We start from the raw sequence: 24,724 nt of genomic DNA on the forward strand, positions 1-24,724 counted from the left end.
TGGAAGACCATCTTCAAGGCTGTCGACAGTGGGGTTCGAACCCACTATGTCCCAAATACTGGATACTGGTTGCACTTAAGCGACTGCAGCTATCGAGGTCGGTAATTAAGAGATAAAAGAACTCGGGAGAAATTTCAGGAGGAATTAGAACAGCACTTCTCTATATGAGAAATAGAAAGAGAAGGTGAAGAATGGACCAAATTTAAAAACACATTTGTAAGCTGTGCAGAGATTATTTGTGGCAGAATTTTGGTGAGAATGAAAGAAGAGGAGACACTTCGGTGGAATGACAAAATGAAGGAGATTGTTAAACAAAAGAAGAAAGCATGGTGAGAATGGAATAAAGATAGGAAAGAAGTAAGAAAGATTAAGTATCAGTAAATTAAAAGTAAGTGTAAAAATGTGGTAAATGAGGAAAAGAAAAGATGGAAGATATTCACACAAGATTTGGGAAAGGATGTAAATGGTGGAAAAAGGATGCTGTATGGATTGATAAAAAATAAGAGAACAGAACAAATCTACACCCAACAAGTGAAGGAGTGGAAAAGTACAAGGGTAATCCTAAAAATAGGTCTCCTGTTTTTTTATAAATACAGCTGTTCATGTGGCCGTTGGTCACAATATTGTGAAGAGTGTTTCCTGTGCTCGGTGTATAATCATGTGCAGGTCGCACTGAAGCACTCAGTCTTGGCTTGGCAGCCGTTGAGAATGGAGCTATTACAAGTAATGAAAATCATTTTCTCCGTATTGAAAGAATCTTAATTTATAATAATATAAAAAATTTAAGAAATTTATTTTAACTCAACACGGTCCACTGGTGTCCTGGCCTTACCTGTATTCGGGAGTGCTAATATATATTTTGCCAATACACTGTATGAAAAACTTTGTCCAAGTTATAGATAAAGTTGAAGTACAGAAAGTATGTGATAATTTTGGCTAACGGGACAAGTATATCGCCAGAAATTCGACCACGGGAACTGTCTAAATGTTTCGAAAATCGTGTTAGTGAATGATGTAATTTGATCGAACGTCATTAGACTTGTTAAGTAAAGAACAGGACCCTAGGATTATGAAGGTGCTCAGCTGGATCAGAACAAGATTCGAACCAGTGATCCACGCCAGCGCTATGAGGGGTCAAATGACACCAAGGGCCTTTCCAAAGCCCGAAACACAGATTTCTTTACATGACGATGAATACATCAAATTTAAAGTATTATCGGAGTAAACTGCACGGTTATTTTCATATAAATATGTAGATCATATAAGCTAGGTTAGTAATGTAAATTGCATGTATTTTTGAATTAGGGAGAGACTTGAGAGTGGTCTTCATATTTTATTAAATAACATTTAACTAGAGGGGAATGGAAATTCTGTAATATGGGCTAAATTTTCGGGTCTATAAAATCTAAATTTAAAGTGACGCATGTGCATGATTTAGTGATGAAATATCACAAGGGCTGAGAGTGCTTTAGACTGAGAGGGTAAAATATAGATTTGTTTTATTGAAGATTTCTAACGATAAAATTAATATCTTCCTTCATATGGAATATTTTAATCTATATTGGTAATGCATGACGGTAGTGTCTTCAAAATGCCAGTATTGGCATAATAATCATGAGTGTAGGAAGGCACTCTGGATTTGAAGTAAATTTGCATGAGTAGAATATAGATATGGCTGTATTAATTTGTGTAAGTTGTGACAGGCCCAGACACGAATGGATGTCCCCCCATATTTTAGACAGAGTTTTCCTCCTTTGTCAAGAAGTATATGCTTTTCTTTAAAATGAGAATAAAATTATGGATACGCTTAAATCCATTTGAGATTTTTGTCCGAGTTCAAATTTATAGGAAAACATAGCCTGATTATTCTGTGCAATCGAGTAGGTGTGAACCTGGGTATTCCAAGTCTATGGATGTGACACTGAAAAGATGAATAGTGGCTTGATATGAGTTAAAGAATTGTAAGCGGGCGGGGAATTAATAAGCCAATGAAGCTTTTGAATGTAAGAGCATATCAGTTGAAATGATATACATTTGCCACAATGTTTCCTCAGGGAGACTGGACGTCTCGTCTTGAGTGTGTTTAAAATAAGTGATCTCCGGCCAGCCATTACAAGGTGTAGCTCTGCGTTATGATTTATGATTTTAAAAGGGTGTGCTAGCACTCCCTCATAAGAAGAGATTCTGCCAAAAGTATTGTTCAAGCCTGTTGACCAAGACTGAAAGCATAAGGATTCACAAATATACGATCACATTTAGAAGATTTTCTTTTTAAATCTTTCATGTTTATTTCTGTAAAGAAATTAAATAACTGGAACGCCAGTATTGTATTGTGTGTTGATCTTATGAATAATTGAGATAGGGAAATTTAGAGACCCATGTGTCGGTGGCATCCTGGAGACCACCGGTTCGAAGTCCAAGGCAGACCCTGGATTTTCGTCACACACAAGTTTTTTCCTGTTCCTCGAAATACAGCCAGTCGCATGTGTTTATTGCTTATACTTCTGTTTATAATGTGTGTACATAATTTTTTAATATGTTCTTTGAGATTTATTTCATGTTTTATGTATGAATTCGAGAAAGGGTTCTGTCTCGTCATTTTGTCATCGGTTCATTAGGATGTGGGTTCGATTCCGGACTCGACATCTGTTTAACTTTATTGTTGGTTGTGATAGTGCCCACTAGTGTTAGCTTATTCTTTTGTTTATTATTTAGAAGTATAGTAAATTAGTTAAGCGACCACTCCAAATTGTCTCTGATTTTAGCGTAGATAGTGTGTTTCTTCTAAGAGTGAAGAAAGCTTGTAATGAGAACCGTCGCATTTACAAGGATATTCCTATACTTAACAATATTTAAAATTAATAATGTTTAAATGAGGCGCCTAGTTCCGAAAGTCGACATCTGCATTTTTTTCAAGTTTATGGGAAAAACGAAAAAACTGTTAAAGTTCATCTTAACATAAAAATTCAATATATTTTATCTGATGTTTGTTACAAACTGTTATATAAACATAAAAATAGGGCCAGAGGTAAATTCAGCTATTTGTTTAGGAGATATTTAGCTTTAAAAATTGCAGATGTCGACTTTTTCAATATATTTTATCTGATGTTTGTTACAAACTGTTATATAAACATTAAAATAGGGCCAGAGGTAAATTCAGCTATTTGTTTAGGAGATATTTAGCTTTAAAAATTGCAGATGTCGACTTTTAGAAGTACAGCAATAGAAAGTCGTATTTTGGAACGAACTTCTTGCATATGTCGAGTTTTGAAACAAAGCACTGGATTTTGCTAAATAAGAATTATTTTAGCCACATAATGCTGTTATGCACTTGTTATTTAACAAACACACGAAATTTACAGTGAACACAATTTCTAGCAAATTACATGAAAAATAGTATGCTGCAACATAATAAAATACAATCAGCAGTTCATCACATGGATTAGATTCTTAAGTCGTTATCCACTTCCCTGGGTTCACAAACGAGGTCGTCTGTCACGTCACCTTCCACCACGTTTTCTTGATCCATGCACTCCTTGTAATATTGAAGTTCTGCATTGTTTTTCCACCCTTCCCCGTAGTGAAGTGTCAGCAGTTTGTTCACGTCATTCATCTTTTCTTCTTTGACGGCTACACCAACAGTTCTACCAACTGTGGCTGACAACTATTCTTCACTGATATCTATTGTGAACTTTTCCCCTTCCCCTCACTTTCATTCACTGTAAGAAATTGGCCCACCAGTCTTCTTCTCCCTTTCCTTCACCTCCATCTTTTCTAATTACTGTAACCTGTATATTGCTTGAGGGAGATCTAACTTCTATTATAAGCCTAATTATCTCCATCAAATTCTGTATCTCTTCCCTCATACCCCTCTCGACCAGTCTTACTCGCAGTCCCTATCACAACAGTAGATATCAGTCTTACCTTACCAAACCCTCTCAATACTGTCAATCAATTTCTAATACACGATTCACCGTAAACGATCTTTAAAATCTTACCCCCCCCCCTATTACCACAGATTGTGTGGTAAGACATGAATGAGGGCAGAATGGACAGTTTACTGCCTCAGCAGTATTCAGTATTCTGCTTTCTCCACAGCTGATCCCTTCATCAAGCAAGGATTTAACAATAAGATGAATGGAAATGCTTTAAGCAAGTTTGCTTAAATTTAATATCTTGGAGCTTATACATCACATCTATGCACATAATAGTGATACATCAGGTAATGAATAAGAAATAAATAATGTTCTAGATGTTTGACATTACTATCTTAGGTAGGGGAAACAGAAGTATGACAGGAGCTAATAACCAGATAATTTGCATAGATATTTGGCACAACTAGGAACTTCAAATATGAAAAACAGATTTATCTCTTCCTTTACAATGGCCAACACAGAAGTATTCCTCACTGACCATGATGAATTCCCTGTAAATATTGCCGTACGTTTTAATAAATGCCATGGTGTTAGAATTGTGTTCTTCAATGTGCCAAAAGCCAACAACACAAAGATGTTGCAAGTAAACACCTTAAATGCCAGTGATCTCACCTGGGATCAATCTCGTTATCGCAGGAATGGAAGAATGACTATCCGATTATACTATTGAAGCCAGATATGAACTTGTGTTGGTACACTCCTTCTCTATTGCACAGATACTAAGGAACACTACACTGAGTACATATGACTTCAACCAATATCACTGGCTTGCTACGATGACCAGATGCCACGGTGCTTGGTCACTGCGGAATTAACAGCGGGTTGTAATGCAGTCCAGTAGATATTCTCACAGCCAACATGACACCCCAGATCTAGAAATACTGAAAGTTTGTACAAACGTGCTTGGCACTCACTATCATGGTGTATTCAAACTTCAATGCCATTAAGAGACTGGTTATTGTTTGACCCACCTCACATCTGATATAGAGGATAGTGGCATGACTAAACAATTTGCGTAGCAAATGTTATTTAAGTTTTTAAAAAGTATATAGACTCAGCTAATACATACCTTCCTACCCTTTCCCGGATGTTCTGAAAAGGGTGGCTCAAATATGGCTTCAGGAATTCAAGAAGTCTAAAAAATAATTCTGGAATTCTCCACTGCAGCTGAGCAAGGGCTCCTTGGAGAGCATATAGACGCCTGTGAACAAGTAAAAATTGGTTAAAAAATAATTTAAGACTCCGGTTTGATATTGAAAAATGCAGGGTTTTATCTGCTTTTCTAAGATTTGGTAAATATGTAAGTCACACCTTGCATGCATAGTTTGCAAACTATAAGATCAAGATGGTTCTCATAACCAAACATTCATTCAGGTGTAGCATACATGCTATAATGATGGCATAAAGTGTTCTGGTAATGGTGAATGTGCAATTAATACTGTAAATAATGTTATGATGATATGAAATATGTATGAAACAATAAAATGGATGCAGGATATGCAGGTCTGCTTTGTACAAGCAATGTGCATGTATTTGCATGGCTGGGTGAAACAGTGTCTGGAAGATCTCTTTCCTCCATGGTTCAAATCCTACCAAAGCAGAATTTGTTTTATATTGATAAGTAATTTCAGAGTTCATGTCAGGTCTCTTCTGCCATGTTGAACCGATATATCCCTAACACGTTACATTATAAACGTGTGCCATCTGTTCTTTCCCAGATGTGCAGCAGACTCCAAATGCTGTTAGGAAAGTGGAACAATGTTCCCATGCAATACAGCTGGTAGACGGGCACCAGTGACAAAGTGCTAATCAACGAGTTGTTTTAGATGTTATTAGGAATATTCTCACAAGCACAGAGCCAGTTAAGCAACACTATCACATTCACTAGTAATATTGCATGTTAGGAGCATCAGAGCTCAGGAGCAACAGGGACTTCATTTTGAAAATTTCATCTACATTGAGTTAGATATGAACAGTGGCTGCCATGGTAACACACTACTGTCAGATTCAAAATTATGTATACAGGTAAAAATGAATGGACAACCTGAACATAAAATACACAAAAATTTATCTCACTTTGCTCTACATTTGGATGTAATAAAGAAATTAACAATTCAGGTATTTTTACGGGAGGGGAGAGTGTTTCTCAGCCTCCTATGGATGAACCACACGTTTAAAAACCGGTATAATCAAACCTTAGAATTTGATCATAACCAAATTTAACCCTTACCCCTCGTCTGTTGGGAGAGCCCTGACATTACAATATTCCCATTCCGCTCGTCTGCCGTCTCTTAGCTGACAAAATACACAATGCTATACTGCACTGCCATCTTTTGGTTCAGTGTGCAACTTTGTAAAATCCAGATACTATTTGACTGTCAGTCAAAAATCTATTATTTAGATGGCAGTGTAGCCATCATGTGTCCAGTCCACTCACACATATGAAGGCTCGAGCAATGGTAAACAAACTTGGTCGCCATGTGCTCTCTTAGTCATATACAGTGTTCTGTTCAATGTTGTGTATGTCAAAACCCCAGTAATTTTGCATCTATGCTCCTTCATTGTACCCTAATGAATGTATCTAATAGCATCTGCTAACGCCTACAAGTTAACTGGCGATGGTCGGCTTCTGTACCATAATTCAAAATGTAGCTGATGCTGATGGCTGGCGCAATTATAAATGAACAGATCCCGATTTCAAGAAATCGCCATTTATAGAGGTTTCAGGCAACAAACCACTGCAAGGTATTGTGACCGTTCGACACATCATTAGGAGCATATTATGGCATTCCACAATTCAAATATGCAATTTTCCGCCCTCTTATACGTTAATTAGCACCCAAGTTAGCGCACGTTTACACTTTCCGGGATACTGGTCGCACACGGTCCGTTCCATGGGCCAGACTCTATTTATACGTACTTGCTGCAATGAATCATACTTTCGTCTGCGGGCAAAAGCGCTCTCTGTCAGGCGCAGCAGAGAAGAGAATACCCACGCTGCTAAGTAGGACACGAACATTGCTTTCAACCCTGGAAAATATCACTCTTTGCACTTTTTCCCGCGAAAACACCACTACCAATCCACAAGACTTCAACTGTTTCAAAAGGATTAATAGCAGAAATCAGGTAATACTTGACAGGTTTCCAAAAATAAAGGCTCGTAATAACCAGCGAAATTTATGCAGATTTATCACGCCTAGAAGTGTTGTATATAATGGAGATGTAACCAAGTACGCAATAAACAAGTATCCTAACGGGTGTTCGCCAGATGGTGAAAGCGGATAGCGGGAGCAAACTCAGAAGCTCCCCAAGTTCAAGCCCCTCCCACACGAAGCTGCAAGGGAAGCTATGGAGATTACATCAAAACGCACGACACGCCGGTAATGAGAATTGATCAGTGGAAACTGGAGTGAAAGAGCTTCAATTTGATATCTCAACCAATGATGGAGATTGCCGATTAGCGGAGTGAATTTTCACAAGGGGGTGGAGTTTACTCTCTCCACTAGGTCTAACACGGTTTCCCTATTTAAGAAAACCGATTCATACCAGTAAGGTACTTCGATATTTCCAGTTGCAGTGTGATGTTGTGTACATCGTGAGCGATTCTTCACCAAGTCCTTGTTATAAAGTGTTTGATAATTCAGTAATGATTTCGTTGGTGTCTACAAGTTTCATAATAATAATAATAATAACAACAACAACATAGATATAATTGTACGGAAATGTGTGGAGGTATATGTACTCTCCGAGGACGTGATGATGAATATTTACGTAATGTGTGAAGCCACAGCATAAAACTATACGGGAGCAATTCAAGTGTGACTTAAAACGCTAATAGGCGACGCCTCAATTGAACTCGGTATACAAGTATAATAATGTCGATGAAATCATGGAGGAGCTTTGTTAGCTGCATAATATTAAATGATAAACTGGGAGATAAATACGAGGCTCACTGGTTATGAATTTGGAAAGGGCGGTATCAGCTAAGAAAACCCTAGTGCAATAATTAACTCTGTATCCCATAGAGACTAGTGTAAAATAGGCCGAGTTGAAATTGTACTTTCAGGACATCATCAAGTAGCCAGTGAAGTGAAATTCAGATTACCGGTGACTTAGGGCCTAATTGCTGATAGTGGATTCGAGAGACGAATGGGGGAGAGTGATGGGCAACATGAACAATACCACTGCTTGATCAGGAAACTTGAGTCTCTGAGTTTTCTCTGATCGTAAGGTAGTATAATGTGTGACCAATTAACAAAGCTATACTAAGTAAAATCCCCTCATTTGTGTTGTGTACTAGCGATGATGTCACCCTTGGGAGCAGATCTACGTACACGAGGTGTACAGATATTCGGCACATCACGGAACTTCAAGACCTTCTGAACACAAACATGATTCAAGTCATCATGGGAGCAGCTCATCTGCAATCAAACTTCAGACTATGCTGTTGACACTGCTGAGATGTCTAACTAAGGACTCCCTTGGAGTGCCTGCCGGGGGGAGAGATGTTGGAGTGAACCAGTCAAGTAATGAGTATTATTTTTTTAAGTATTAGAGAGTTGCAGTTTTTATTAAAATGTAAATACATTAATTGCATGCAAATGATGTAGACTGCAGATTAGGATTTTGCATTTTCAAAGGGATGACATAGTTACCTATTAGTAGTATTTTGATTTTCTTCATGGTTGTATGGCCGTATTTTATTTCATTTTCACGGGTATTTATGGTAATTATGTAAATGGGATTCAAGGTTCTTGTAAACTCACTTCAGTTTACCATCAATTATATTCAGTACGAATCTTCAGAAACATTCTGAAATTTCTTATTTTCGCTTCACATCAGTGAGATACCCCACCTATGTCAAGTAAGCTGAATGATGTGCATCAAAAGGACGAGACAACAGTGGGTGTGATTATAAATGTGTTATGCTTAGATCGCGAGTGTCGGTATGTATTTTGTCCCCGATCGTTAGAACAACTTCTTCTGTAGCTTGCACGTAAGGCTGAGTCGAGAGAGAAAGAGGCGAAGCTTTGAGTAGATAACTGTAATGAGTCTGTGATTTAAGAAAGTGTGAATAGTCCCCAGAGATTTGAATAGTACACGCGATGGGTTATTCCATCTGATGAATATAAAAAGGGGCTAGATTATAGCTGGTTCGCGTCAATGATATTTGTGGCACATTGGGAGATGACCGAGAATGAATGGGGCAGGAAGTTACTGATCGCAAGACGGGCCGGGATCTCCCGTTAAATACAAAAGTGAAAGTTGTGTATTGTACCAGGCAGGTCGATGGCCTTCGAGGCAGTCCACGACAAGGCCAAGAGAAAGGAAGAAAACACTGTTGCTGCATTTAAAGAAGTCATTTCAAAGATCGTATTCTTTCTCCGAGACAGCTCTTACTCGCAGTAAGTTGTAGAATAACATCGTTGAGTAGATCTGCAGCTATCGTAGACGAGAGAATGCCCACCACTCTTTTGCATAAATTTTACCGCTCAGGGGTTCCAGATGAGATGTTACACACCCACACTGTCAAGGGGACCTGGATCACTGCCAGGCAGTAGCAGTGAAAGTCGTACCCGCTGCTACCGAGTGCAGACAGAGTTATTGCATATTTTCTGAGATAATGGATAATAGAAATAAGACTATATAGACATCCTAACCTCAAGAAATATTAGTGTCTGTTATTAATGTGTTTATGTTGTGACATATCTGTGCAAAAGGTTTAAACATGTGCTTTAATAGTAATAAAATTGTCATTGTGAAAAAAAAAAAAAATCATTCTTCTCATTGCTTAGTTTGATAGTATTCCTCTCATTATTAAGATTCCCCTACTACAGATTATTAGATCACTGCCCAGTAAGGACAGACTACGACCCGTTTATTCTAGCGCCATATTATGCTAGTAGGGGAGGTGGGTCTTCGACGCCGGGCTTTGTCGGAGGTCTCACCTGAGCTGTTCCATTTTAACGTCATGTTACAGGACTACTCTAACTTATTGACGTACTGATATCACGAAAAGGGTACAGTATGAAACCAGAGACTGAATCAGAGTTTTCAATTTTTTTCACCGATAATTTTTCAGTGAAATTACTAACAAAACCAATTGGTATGCAATAATGGTAGTAGTACCGCGGTAATAATAATAATAATGCAAAATAATATGTCTCAAATTCTACATATTGCTTTTATTTGCTTCAGTATATCTTGCTGTAAATGTTGTTCATTTAAGAGCAAGTGTTATCTCCAAAATCATGAAACACGAACACGGGTCATATACTATAGAAATTCACATTCAAAATACGAGCAGTAGAGGCAACACAGAGAATTTAAATTTGAGGGGTAAGGGTTAACACATCATAGCTTAAAGTGCTATTAACAAGTTTCTGAAATAAGAGCTTCTCCTTTATTAATAAAAAAGTTGTTACCAATTCAATGAAGAGACATTTTGTCAGTACCAGGAACTCGCATGAAGTCATAAAAAGCACACTAGTTAGTGTTTATATAAAGAACAAATGCTGAAAACTTGCTTTCTTTTTTATTTTTAGAATTTGCTTTATGTCGCACAAACACAGATAGGTCTTATGGCGACGATGGGATAGGAAAGAGCTAGGAGTGGGAAGTAGCCATGGCCTTAATTAAGGTACAGCCCCAGCATTTGCCTTGTGTGAAAATGGGAAACCACGGAAAACAACTTCCAGGGATGTCAGTGAGGTTGGAACCCACTATCTCCTGGATGCAAGCGCACTCGCCCGGTGATGAAAACTTAAATCCATGCATTGATTTTTTTCCATCACATTTCATTTGATAGATAAAGAGAATGCTCATTGTTCAGTTAACACAGCATCATTCGGGCTGCCCCAGGGTGCTGAGGTGCCACGCCTTGTTCTGACACATAGCTATACTCTGTTCTGCTGTTAAGAACACTGTTAATTTGCAACAGAAGTTTTGAAACTTAGGCAATTTGATCATCTAAGGTGGAACCCTCATGCAGTGTACCCTCAAGCGGTGTTAAGGGAACAGGGAACTGTAAATCAAGTAGGGATGACATAAAACTGTTAGTGCTCAACTGTAGAAGTATTGTAAAGAAAGAAATAGAATTAAGAAATTTAATAGATATATACTTAACCAGATATTGTAATAGGAGTTGAAAGAATCGTGGCTGAGAAATGATATGTGGATGCAGAAATTTTCTCAGGGAACTGGAGTGTATATTGTAGAGACAGGAAAGGAATGGTAGAAGGGGGAGTCTCCATTCTGGTGAAAAAATAATTTGAAAGCTACGAAAATGTTAAAGATGACAAACATGAATTTCTAAGGGGGCTGTCACACAGGCTCGATCGAACGACTGCGATCGACCGACTAAGAAAACAAACCTACAGAGGGCAGTGGCACCAGTCACACAGCATCGATCGTCAGCGATCAACTACGAGCGATGAAGATCGACTGGTTTGTAAAAACAAACGTGTCCGTTTTTCAGTCGCAGTCGTTCGATAATGGCGGACGCAACATAGTCATCTGTTGATGAAATCGAAACATTAATTTGCTTAGTGTATGAAAACAAAGTGGTGTATAATCCTAGACTCCCTGGATATAGTAATAGGGAGACCGTGAATTTTGTATGGCATTCTATAGTGTGGAGAATTGGGACAAAAACTGGTAAGTAATTATTAGATTTATTCCGATTATCTTATGAATAGTGTTATCTTAGATCATTTATTGATAAAATATATTATACGGAATAGATTGGTAAAATGAGTTACACTAGGAGAAGTAGTAATTATCATTCTTGTAACTTAATTGAAGAAATGTTTGGAAAACATAAGCAGTGCTTTCCTAACCTCCATCTCGTACCTAATGAAATGAATACCATTGTTTGCTTTAATGACAAATAAGTGTAGGCCTATGCCATAAGTAGGCCTACTACATGTACATTTTCTTTGTCACAATATTCTGATTCATTGTTTCAGGAAAAAGTTGTGCCAAAACATGGCAAATTCTGAGGGCTGGATATCGAACTTGGAGAGATAACATCCTCCCTCTCCTCCCAGGTTCTGCTGTACAGAAAACATAAAATGGGTCTACTTCAATGCCCTCAACTTTCTGGAACTCTTCATTGCTGGAGGAAGGTACAATTCTATAATATTTATTTTTAAAAGAAGGCCTACATTACAGACCAGTGTTCTAGTTGTGAAAGAGTGAGGGGAAGATTCAGTCTGTAGGCCATAAGTTCCACCCATCTGTTCATTAATTTATCAGATATAACTGAAAGTAATATAATATAATCTAACCTAACAATCATCTTACTAAAATAATTATTGAAAGTAACAATTTCTTAAACAGAAGGCTTGTGTCCAGACTAAAATGTAGCTCCAATTTAGAAGAATTGCATTAATATGTTGTTCATTTTTTTCAGTTCTATAACAAACACATCTATGGAAGTGGCACCTGGTGTATGAGAGCCTTTTCACAAAGCTGAAATATAGGAGGAGGAAGCAGAAATAATTTGTGTTGGAGGGGTTTAACTCCTACAGTTCAGAAATTACTGAAGGGACTTCAACTTCCAGTCCAGTGGCTTCTGCTTCTACAAACAGCTTTGCCAGCAGTTAAAAATAAAAGAAACAGAAATGTGAAAGTGACAGTGATGTGTTAAGTGAATATTTAGAAAGATACTGAAACTGAAAAGAAAATATAATCAATGTTATTTTTAGTGTCTTCATGATGACATGGAAAGAATGAGTGTACTAGGTCGAAGGGTTTTCAAAGTTAAAATTCGGAAACTGTTGTATACAGTGTTAGACCAAGAAAGAATCTAATAAAATTTATGTTCTTGAGAAATGTTCTACTTTTTAAATTAAATCATTTTTTGTTATACTTATCTATCAATATTTATTGGAATCCTCAGTGAGTTATGTGTATTAGCACCTGATGGGAAAGAACCTTAACTCCAATTTTTATTAATTATTAGCATTATTACAACATCTTAATTTGTATATTTTATGTGGTAGAACATGTATGGTTTACAAGGAAAGGCGTATTTTGAAATACATGTAGTAGGTCCTTTCTGTGTGTATGTAGTAAGCAGTTGTACAGCACAGGTGGTCTGAAACCAGACCAGCGTATTGATAGTTCTGTCCAAGAGCTGACTTCCTTCTTACGGTATACTGTTGATCGCAACTGCAAACTCATTGCACTAGGTTTGTACAGCACAGGTGGTCTGAAACCAGACCAGTGTAAAGACATTAGTAGTTTTGTCCAGGAGCTGACTGCCTTCTTACAAAATACTGTTGATCACAACTGCAAGCTCATTGCATTGGGTTTACTGCATCTGTGTTCAATGTTGCTTGCTATACTGCCATCCTGCGAGAATACACATCCTAAATACCTATTTGAAATTATCTACCTGTTCCAGTTTTGTATTCTCAACCTGACATTCAGTTCTATTTCATCTCCTCATTCCAAGTACTCTCCTGCCATTGTACCTGTCTGCACCAGCAATCACTACTTTCATGTCTGTTACTGTACTTATAATTTATTAATAACATATAGGCCTACAGAGGGCATCAAGGTAGACTGATTATTTTATTTCTTGTGCTGTAGATCCATATAAACAATGAAAAACAAAGATGAAAAATTCATTTGTAACTATTTTGACAGATGTTTCCACCAAAGTTCTGTAGATTTTAATCTACAACATAAAAAACTGTATTTTGTGTGATGTGATATTAAGGGGATATGATGGCAGAATATGTACATTATTTATAAAAAATATATTCATATGAGAGTTACATGCTTGTAATAAAAGGTTGAGTAGATTAATTACCCTGTAAGTCAATCCAAGATCTTACAAGGCCCATACACCCTACTCTGTCAAACATTCATTTATATAATTGGTATTTACAAACAGTTTTGACAGGCAATGTAAGATATAGCAAAATTAAATCATTTACCACCTGAGGCCTAAATAACATTTTACTGTAGACAGCAATAGTAGTCTATTTAGTTGTTAGAAAGGCATACTCTTCACTTCTAAAAATAGAAGGCAAGGTGCTTGTTATTAGCACCTATTATTTTTTGCAGTGGTTGGTTCTCATTTTTGGTGAAATTGAAGGCAATGTTTTCATTTTCCTTGAACTGATTCATAAGGAAAGTATTTCAGGATGGATAGATAGGCTTGGTCATGTTCATATCAGTAAAGAAGTTACATATGAACAATACACAGAAAGGCAAAATCAATATTGAGGTAAGAAAGAGTCCTACCAGACCTTTGCAGAAAAAGTTGTTGCTCTGTACCAAGGAGTTTACCAGTAACTTGGATGGAAGTGCAGGATTTATATTAATTGGCTTATTATTGCCAAGTGAGCAATTAGATCAGCTTGCCAGTGCAAAGTTTGGGGAGACAGTACTTTATGCTTAGTGATGAGGGTAATAAACAAGACCTTGTGTGTAATTTACATGTAGTTTTGACAAGTATCAGTCTATTACACTGCCAACGTACTTATTAGAACAATATTCCAGAAGCTTTTCCTATAGTTATTAAGCTAGTGTACAGAGCACTAGCCTCACCTGAACTCCTCAAGAAATGTACACATATGTGAATACACAGAATCCTAAAGAGAATTTACTTTGGAAGAGATGTCCATAGACAACCTTTCTTCACAGCCATTTGGTAAAATTAGCTGCTTTCGAAGCTGCTGTAGTCTTCAATGATATAAATTAAGACAGGATTGTCATTCTTGCAAAGTTTGGATATGGACCTGGATTCTTTGCACAAAACACAGTAGGCCTACAGAAATTCAGCAACACGCTTGTCATGAAAGCAATATGATACTATTCTGAACATGGCACAATAACAAAGAAGAGGAGAGGCAACAGGAGATTTGCAGAGGATCATGAGGGAGAGAAACAGTGTAAGGAACTCCATTGCTTTTATCATTTTCACAATATTCAGAGCATATGTGCATTTTTCTTTCTTTCAAAATTATTTACAGGATTGTAATGAAACTTGACACACTATTTCTACATTAGGTAATGTAAATTTTGACTGGAAGCATTTCTTGATATGTCTATTATTTTGGTAGGTGGGATCTCACCAAGTGGTATGAAAAAAAAAAGCTGTTAACCTCCATCTAATAAACACCTCAAAATATCATTTGAAAAGACAGTAATTATGCCCCAAGATCCAGCATCATTAAAACAAATAAGCATAAATGGTATTAGTCTTATATTTGAAATACAATGAGCCACTTTTGTGAGGCTTTTGTTGGAATTTTCACCCTGTCAAGAATTCTGGCTGTAGTGCTCTATGAATGGCATCATATATAATAGGAACAAATCCACTGATGTATTGTGAGCAATCCTAAATCTGTATGAGTCACCAATGTCCAGAAACCTGTAGGCCTAAATAAATATATTTCCACTGTTGATGGTAGCACCTTCAAATCATGAATTCAAATTGATGTACTTAACAGTTTTCAGTCCCTTTTATCAATACTTTATTAGAATCCTGCAGAATGCCACTAATCTTTTATTTGATATATTTTTCCACGGACATACAGTAGTTGTTTCGAAGGTGAACATCACTTTTGACTTTAAACCTAAAAAAATCGTTGTGAATATTGAATTTAACGACAGTGTCAGCCTTTCCTCAGAACTTATACTTTTCCTGTAATTTGTTTGCCTGATGTTTATTATTGACTTCATTTTTTCCTCTAATTCCTTATACCGTAATTACTGATGGGTATTCGGTACTAGTTCCTGAATCTTTCTTCGTCATTCCGCAACGAAGGCACACTTTGGTGGAATTCTCCATGGCTCTTTACCTTGTCCACTGCGATCGTCTGGTTCTTTTCCTTTCTCCTAATATATTCATAGGTTAGAATCATATTTCCACCCGAATTATCGTTTTCACAACACATTCTTTTTCTCTTGTGAATATGAATACATCTGTAGCCTGTACGGTACTGGGCGGGAGTATCAGCTGTTTCCGTGCAGTCGATCCCTCTCGATCGATGAGCAGTGTGACAAGGTAAATGAATTTAGTCGTTAGTACTCGATGCCAGTTGGTCGCTCTTGATCGTTCGATGCCCTGTGTGACAGCGGGCTAAGTGTAAGGCTCATTTCTAAAGATAATAGGCAACTCGATGTCTCTGGAGTGCACAGACCAGGAAAGGGTAGCTCAGATGCTGATTCAGAATTACTTTATAAGATAATCAGCTATGTGGGAAACGGTAAGGAAAGGAACGTGATTGTGAGGGTGATCTCTATTTACCAAATATCAATTGGGAAGGTAATGCGAACCACAGAAAGCATGACCAACAAATGGCAAATAAGTTAATATGGGAAGGGCACCTAATTCAGAAAGTGATGGAACCAACTAGAGGGAAGAATATAATTCAGAAAGTGATGGAACCAACTAGAGGGAAGAATATTCTGGATGTGGTGCTAGTAAAACCAGATGAGCTCCATAAAGAAACCGAAGTAATAGATTTTTGTGGTAGTTAAAAATAAATGTGAAAGGAAGAGATTAAAATTAGGATTGTTAGGCAGTACCATATGGCTGATAAAACAGGCATGAGGGAGTTTTTAATAAGTAACTATGATCGGTGGAAAATGGTAAATAAAAATGTAAACAGACTCTGGGATGGGTTTAAAGCATGACAGCAATGACATTTACAGTAAGATACAAAAGTTGAAAACTAGAAAAGCCGCTGGAATTGATAAGGTTTCGGGGGATATACTAAAGACAATGGGTTGGGATATAGTACCATATCTGAAATACTTATTTGATTATTGTTTGCATGAAGGAACTTTACCAAATGAATGGAGAGTTGCTATAGTAGCCCCTGTATGTAGAGGAAAGGGTGATAGACATAAAGCTGAAAATTACAGGCCAGTCAGTTTGACATGCATTGTATGTAAGCTTTGGGGAAGCATTCTTTCTGACTGTATTAGACATGTTTGCAAAATTAATAACTGGTTTGATAGAAGGCAGTTTGGGTTTAAGAAAGGTTATTCCACTGAAGCCCAACTTGTAGGATTCCAGCAAGATATAGCAGATATCCTGGATTCAGGAGGTCAATTGGACTGTATCGCGATTGACCTGTGTAAGGCATTTGATAGGGTAGATAATGGGAGACTACTGGCAAAAATGAGTGCAATTAGACTTGACAAAAGAGTGACTGAATGGGTTGCTCTGTTTCTAGAAAACAGAACTCGGAGAATTAGAGTGGGTGAAGCTTTATTTGTCCCTATAAAAATTAAGAGGGGAATTCCTCAAGGCAGTATTATTGGACCTTTATGTTTTCTTATATATATATATATATATATATATATATCAATGGTATGTGTAAAGAAGTTGAATCAGAGATAAAGTTTTTCACAGATGATGTTATTCTGTACAGGGTAATAAATAAGTTACAAGATTGTGAGCAACTGCAAAATGACCTCGATAATGTTGTGAGATGGACAGTGGGCAATGGTATGATGATAAACGGGGATAAAAGTCAGGTTGTGAGTTTCACAAATAGGAAAAGTCCTCTCAGTTTTAATTACTGCGTTGATGGGGTGAATGTTCCTTTTGGGGATCATTGTAAATACCTGGGTAATTAATATAAGGAAAGATCTTCATTGGGGTAATCACATAAATGGAATTGTAAATAAAGGGTACACATCTTTGCACATGGTTATGAGAGTATTTAGGGGTTGTAGTAAGGATGTAAAGGAGAGAGCATATTTGTCTCTGGTGAGACTCCAACTACAGTATGGTTCCAGTGTATGGGACCCTTACCAGGATTACTTGGTTCAGGAACTGGAAAAAATCCAAAGAAATGCAGCTCGATTTGTTCTGGGCGATTTCCGACAAAAGAGTAGCGCTACAAAAATGTTGCTAGTTTGGGCTGGGAAGACTTGGGAGAAAGGAGACAAGCTTCTCGACTATGTGGTATGTTACATGTAACCAATCTCATGATTAGACCCGTATTGAATTTGCTATAATATGCTTACAATATTGTGATTTTGTATTTCCCACCTTTTCAATACAATTGGTTTTATGTTGTAGATAATAATGCTACAACACTGTTTTATAGGGACATGTTTCGCTTGAATTTCAAGCATCCTCAGCCTATATAATCATCTCAAGGTTAAGACCCGTCGTATTTGATTAGTTTTGACAAATTTGTGCTTAATTATAATTCTAACAATAAAGTAATAAAATATATAAACATAGGAATTTATGAACACATTAATAGTTTAACAATATGAATAACTATACTAAAATTGGAAAAACCATTAATTCTAAAGGAATTGACATCCAAAACACAGTGTCTTCAAATGTTGAAAATTTGGCTAAAATTGTTTTCTCAAAGTTCTGGTTTATTAAAAACAATTGTAATTTGACTTCTATGTTAAATCTTGAGGCGTAGTTGTAGTTAAAACTATTGGTGTCTTAAAATTTGGACCAATATTTTAATAAGGAAAAAAACCTGAATGACGCAATAGATATAAAAGTCCATTAATAGAGCAATTGCCAATATTATTACATACTTTCAAATCAGATGATAGTAAATTCTTTAACATATTTAATCAGAAAACTCCCACCACAGAAACTACTTCAACAACACATAAAGATTCCCCTCCATACAACATGCCAATGCCCAACGCCCCTCCTACAGTCCCCCCCCCCTCCTTTCCCCACCCCGACAACAGATAAGGACTCCTCACCACATTATACGCCAATGTCTAACGTCCCGCCTAATATTTCTTCCCTTAAATCCCCTACCCGTCCTCCACAACAGCTTTTCCATACATATAACACAAGGAGTAGAACCACAACAGATAATAGTCACCGTAACGTAACACAGTCCACAAGGTTTCGTAGTAGCAGTCAAAGGGGTAAGTGAATACATACCATCAGATCACTGTAAAAACACAATAACACACAACATTATTCATGTAAATTTCCTTTGTTACAGACGCACCATCACTCAAATATTATGAATGAAACTAATCAACTCCTGAAGATTTTGGATTGACGTCCCTTTTGACTAAATACTTCATAAATACAAACTACTACCAATGGAAAATCTGATCATAAAAACAAGACTAGTTCAATGAAACTAACTAATTCAATATTTTACTGTCCAAAACTATTAAATTACTGTAGCACGCCTCAAAATTAAAACAAGAAGCTGAATTCCAAACGAATCCAAGATTTTAATTTTAAGACACCAATAGTTTTAACTATAACTATGACTCAAGTTTTAACATAGAAGTCAAATTACAATTGTTTTTAATAAACTAGAACTTTGAGAAAACAATTTTAGCCAAATTTTCAACATTTGATGACACTGTGTTTTGGATGTCAATATCTTTAGAATTAATGGTTATTCCAATTTTAGTATAGTCATTCATATTGTTAAACTATTAATTTGTTCATAAATTCCTATGTTTATATATTTTATTACTTTATTGTTAGAATTATAATTCAGCACAAATTTGTCAAAACTAATCAAATACGACAGGTCTTAACCTTGAGATGATTATATAGGCTGAGGATGCTTGAAATTCAAGCGAAACATGTCCCTATAAAACAGTGTTGTAGCATTATTATCTAACAACATAAAACCAATTGTATTGAAAAGGTGGGAAAATGAAAAATCACAATATTGTAAGCATATTATGTGGTATGATCCGAGCAGTCAGTGAAGAGATGGTGTGGGAGGACATCAGTAGACGAATAAGTTTGGATGGTGTCTTCAAAAGTAGGAAAGATCACAATATGAAGATAAAGTTGAAATTCAAGAGGACAAAATGGGACAAATATTCGTTTATAGGAAGGGGTGTTAGGGATTGGAATAACTTGCCAAGGGAGATGTTCAATAAATTTCCAATTTCCTTGCAATCATTTAAGAAAAGGCTAGGGAAGCAACAGATAGGGAATCTGCCACCTAGGTGACTGCCTTAAATGCAGATCAGTAGTGATTGACTGATAAGAAAGCAATCTCCAAGTTCGGGATGATGATACACAAAGGTTGTCATACGGACCTCAGGCAAAAATGTGAGAATTTCTAAATTTGCTTCATAATGTCATTTGAATGTAAAAAAGTTACAAGGTGCACAAAATTTTTAAATGACCAAATGTACGGTACTGAAACATAGCCTTTGGCTATCCATCCATGGCTCTAAGCGAAAAGCCATAGAAGTTAATTTGGAATAAATTGTATCAATAATATCACAACAGTAAAGATTAAATTGGGTTTTATTTATTTGTGCATAATTGTCTATAGTCTGTTACTATAGTTATCATTGTCAACTAGTAAATAAAATTGTTCAGAACTTGATTATCCAATGTGTCTTTAATTTCAACTAAAATCAGACTTGCAGTGGATGACACTGTCACCCAGCAGAGCAGCCCCTCACCTGTTTGCTACCCATATTTTTGTACAATTCTATTTGGGAAATCACTTATGTCTTACAATAGCTATTCCTAAAAATTTTCAATTGTAGAGAAATCCCTTTAAAATAAAAATCATGAATACTTTTTCAGATGAGTCCAAGAGTAAACTCTTCTTATGTGATTGTGGAGAGTTCGTTTCTTACACACAGTCTGCTTCCAGGTACAGGTACCTGGTTATCATCATTTTTAGCGGATGCCCCAATCTTTTTCACAGATCCATATGAGATGCCCAAACATTCTAAAACCTTCTGGTAAACAGGATACATCTTATTATTTACTTTAATACCATCACATTGAAAAAAAAAAAAAAAAAAAAAAAAAAAAAACCTCAAAATCATTGCTAATTCTCCGCCTCATACCAGTGACTTCGATGGCATCTTGACTATATACGAACACAATACACATTTTCGACTTCCTGTCGGTGACTTAAAAAAAATTCCAAGCTAAGGGGTGAGTCACACAAAAATGACAGCAACATGGAGTGTAGCACTGTCGCAGAACCGTACTCGGCAATACAGCACTATGGGGCCAGCCCCATCATCACTGTTGTTAACTTAAGAGCGCACATTCTCCCTTTCTACCAAATAAAATTATATATAAAATCAACACATCGACCCAATATTTCAGAAATTGTTCTTCATAAAAAGTACTAATTGAAGACCTTTTAACGATGCTTACTATGACTTCATTCGATTAACCAGTACTAAGAAAATTTTATCAATAATGGTTTTTACGTATCAAGAGAAAAGTCCACAATTTCTAAGATTTGTTAAAAGCACTTAGGGCTACGCTGTGTTAAAATCTGGTTATGACTGAACGACAAGGTTTTACGGTACCTGTTCTTAAAGTGAAGGTTTGTCCATAAAAAGTCGAAAACATGTTCGTTAATGTTTCCCGTCAAATTATCTGATGTGCAAAATAATTTAAAAAAATATTATATACCACCTGCAAACACAGAATAAAAGTGTATACATTTTGGTATACTTAAGTTCAGATCAGCCACTTCTTCAATATTTTTAGCAGTTTAAACTCCAATCCATTTAATTTTAAATGTGTCAGTAGTCATTGTATCACTGAGTCGCTAAGCCCATAAAATCTGAGATTATGGAGAGAATAAACTACAGCATCACTTACTGAAAAATAACTACCAAACTGTTTTGACAAAACAAAATGGTCTTGTCTTTTTAAGTAATCACTTTGTACTAATGCAATAATATTTACAGACACAACACTATGACTTGTGTTCCCATACAATATAGAACACAAACGGCATAGTCATACTGCAACACAGAATTCCAACAGATCTTGGTTGTATAGTCAGTGAAAATAACGTCAACCTACAAGAAAAACATGGATAATTACAGAATTAAGAAGCATAACTTGATGTCACAGCATGGAGCTGTTGTTACAAAAGAACAACAAAATTAATTTCAACAACATAACTACACACCAAATACAGTAGAAGTCTGTTATAGCGAGAATTCATAACAGCGAAAAATTTACTCGCTATAATGAATTGTCGTTATATCCGATTTTTGTATAAAAGTTGGAAAACCCCCCATGCACTTTAAAATTGGTATGAAACGGCAATCAGTTTGTTCAAAACTTGCGTTTCCGCAGATGATATCCACACTACGGCTTACTTGTTTGTTATGTATCGTAATCCGATACTATGTGAAAGTGTGTGTTTAATTTCATTCTGAAGAAAATATAGTTCCGTATTTCTCCGAATCCAAGATGAACTCCACTTTTTCCTTCAAAAAATTTTAATCAGGCTCAAAAAGAAGTTTGTAAAATCATACAGGCCTACGCATTTTTAGACACCGAACATTGACTTTCGTCACGCCGTATTTCTTTTTTTTTTTTTTTTTGCGGCTGCACAATTATTCTTTATTTCCGCGGGTTTAAGGACCATTAACTTAACATTGGCATCATAATACCGAAGAGAAATCGCTGAAAATTTTCTGGCAATACCTATTCCATGTGTCTTCTACAATACAACGATCCATCAGGAAATTATTCTTGCTGTCTGTAAAACTTACTTTTACGCAGCGTCAGATATAACCGGCTACCGCTACACCAGTGGTGGCGCGTGACTTTCATCACTGGGGGTTCAACAGAAGGAAAAATCCCCCCCGCTCCCTCAATATCTTCCCTCTCCCCTGTCACCTGTGCCATGACTAAGTTCAGAGAATGGGCATAACGGTGCACATAATGTACATGCCTAAAATCTTCCCTGATGAGAACTTGCACCCTGAATGGTGACCACTCATTACATTTGCTCCATCGTAACCTTGTGAAATCAACTTATCTCTATTATCCACAACTTCGCTCAAAGAAAATTTTAAACACTCTGCTATTGTCTTAGCATTATGACTAGAGGATAGAGGAAACCCCAGAATCTTTCAACTGGCTTACCGTTGGGAAGAATGATAACAAATTGTGCTGTAGTTGATATATCGGTGGTCTCATCTGCGATTACTGAAATGAAGTGCGCTGTGGTGATTTTTTTCTCACGACAGATTTCATACATGCACAAAAGCAAATCATTCTGAATGTCTTTCGAGGTGCCTTTGAAAACAGTAGCTTTGGACAGATGGTCTCTTAATGCAACGTCAATTTCAGAACTAAAATTGACGAGGCCTCGAAATATGCCAGGATTCGATGATTCACTTGTTTCGTCTTGCCCACGCAATGCCATCTCAAACGCGCCACAGAACCTTACACAGCACACAACGAATTTTCCGTACTTGGTCGTTGTCTCTTTCCACAGACTGCCTGTAAGCACAGTCAAATTACCGAAGGTTATTGTGTCTTCCCGGGAGATCGAATTGTAACTGGGCAAGCATATGAGATTTAGAATTTCTGTGTTTCTTTATTATTATTTTTGGACAAATATCCTATATCTAACACTCCGACTTTGGTCCAAGTCCCTTCGCTTTCATCACCCATGAATCATAAAAAAGGAAAACAAATCAACATGTTAGTAATTTCGCACCCACAGATCCACTCGATTCTTTTATATGGTATAAATCCATTCTGAAAATAAGCACGATTTCATTACTTTTACTTTTACGATGCCTCGTTATATCAAGATCAGGCATTGGGCGTCTGGCATCCTTAATCTTAATCTTATGCTCAAGAGAAAGAGAGAGAGAGAGAGAGAGAGAGAGAGAGAGAAGAAAAGTTTGTCTTCTTAAGTATCGTATCACTGTTCAAACTCATTATGTAGCTCCTGACCTTTCCCGGGACCAAAATTACGGACGCAACTACAGTGCACAAAAATACACTCACGGAGAAAATATTGTAACTTCTTTATGTCCTAAAAATTAAGTTTCTGAACGGCACAACAGTACAGAAACACACTCACACGCTTGCACAGCGTACAATAATATTACGAATTATGATAACTATTGCAAAAAGTTGTAAACACTAGCATCACACTTAAAAAACAGAGTATACTTTAGGGATATATGTTCGCAATGTTGGTAACTTAATTTTAAGAACTCCTGTGGCGAGGCAATTAGCGTTTTCTTTGGTATTACATTCCTGCTACTCTTTGCGTCGGTGATTTTAAGTTAATTTTCTCTCAAAAAAGTAATTATTCAAAAGAAGGCAAATGAACAGATGTTTAGTAAATATTGATGTATTTGGGAAAAGACATCAATAGGAATTTGGCAATTTAATGTGACTGCTGATAGTAATGATGCTCTTCAACACTAGCTCTAATTATGTGCACTATTTCCTGCTACGTAGTTGAGTTCCTGTAAGGGCAACATATGGCAGGCACATACTTACTCCAACACAAGATCAGTCTAGACAGACCTTGCCCCAACACCCCCGGCAACACGACTAGAGAGAGTGGCATATTGCGCATGCGTAAACCACGGATATCTGTTTCTGCGATATCTTGGTCTTGTCTATGTGCCGGCCGATGTCCCCCCGCACCTCGCCACTCCCTTCGCCCAGGTACGGACGGAGAGATTTCCTTCCAAGGGGGTTCATTCCAGACAAGTATCCAGCCACGAAACGTGCGCAGTTCACATGAATTGAAAGTCAGTACGAGTATATTACGGATAGATAGGCTAAGCAAGAGCTTCGAGATTGACAAGGGAGTTATGAATATTAAGTTGTTGAATAAAATTTGATATAAACTGGAGGTTCATTGCTCCACTGCGCTATATCAGAAACCGCCACTGCGCTACACGCACGTCTCGCTTGTCGGGTGCGGCCAAATTCAACGGCTAGCGATGTATAGGCCTAATCGCGAACGTTGAAAGTCAACGAACGAGTTTACTGCGCCACGGTATGGCCAACCGCCCTTGCGTTTTTCGTG

General features: G+C 37.0%; 1 protein-coding gene across 1 annotated transcript in view; it reads right to left on the reverse strand.

Moving 5' to 3' along the window:
• The window catches only part of LOC136863441 (proteasome activator complex subunit 4A), a 1,047,550-nt gene that overhangs the window by 305,443 nt on the left and 717,383 nt on the right, over window positions 1–24,724 (reverse strand). Inside the window, exon 29 of the mRNA XM_068225934.1 lies at window positions 5,005–5,136. Within this exon, the coding sequence (XP_068082035.1) occupies window positions 5,005–5,136 (132 nt within the window). The remainder of the gene's footprint in view (window positions 1–5,004; window positions 5,137–24,724) is intronic.

Source organism: Anabrus simplex, chromosome 2, assembly GCF_040414725.1.
Source record: "Anabrus simplex isolate iqAnaSimp1 chromosome 2, ASM4041472v1, whole genome shotgun sequence".
Lineage (NCBI taxonomy): Eukaryota > Metazoa > Arthropoda > Insecta > Orthoptera > Tettigoniidae > Anabrus > Anabrus simplex.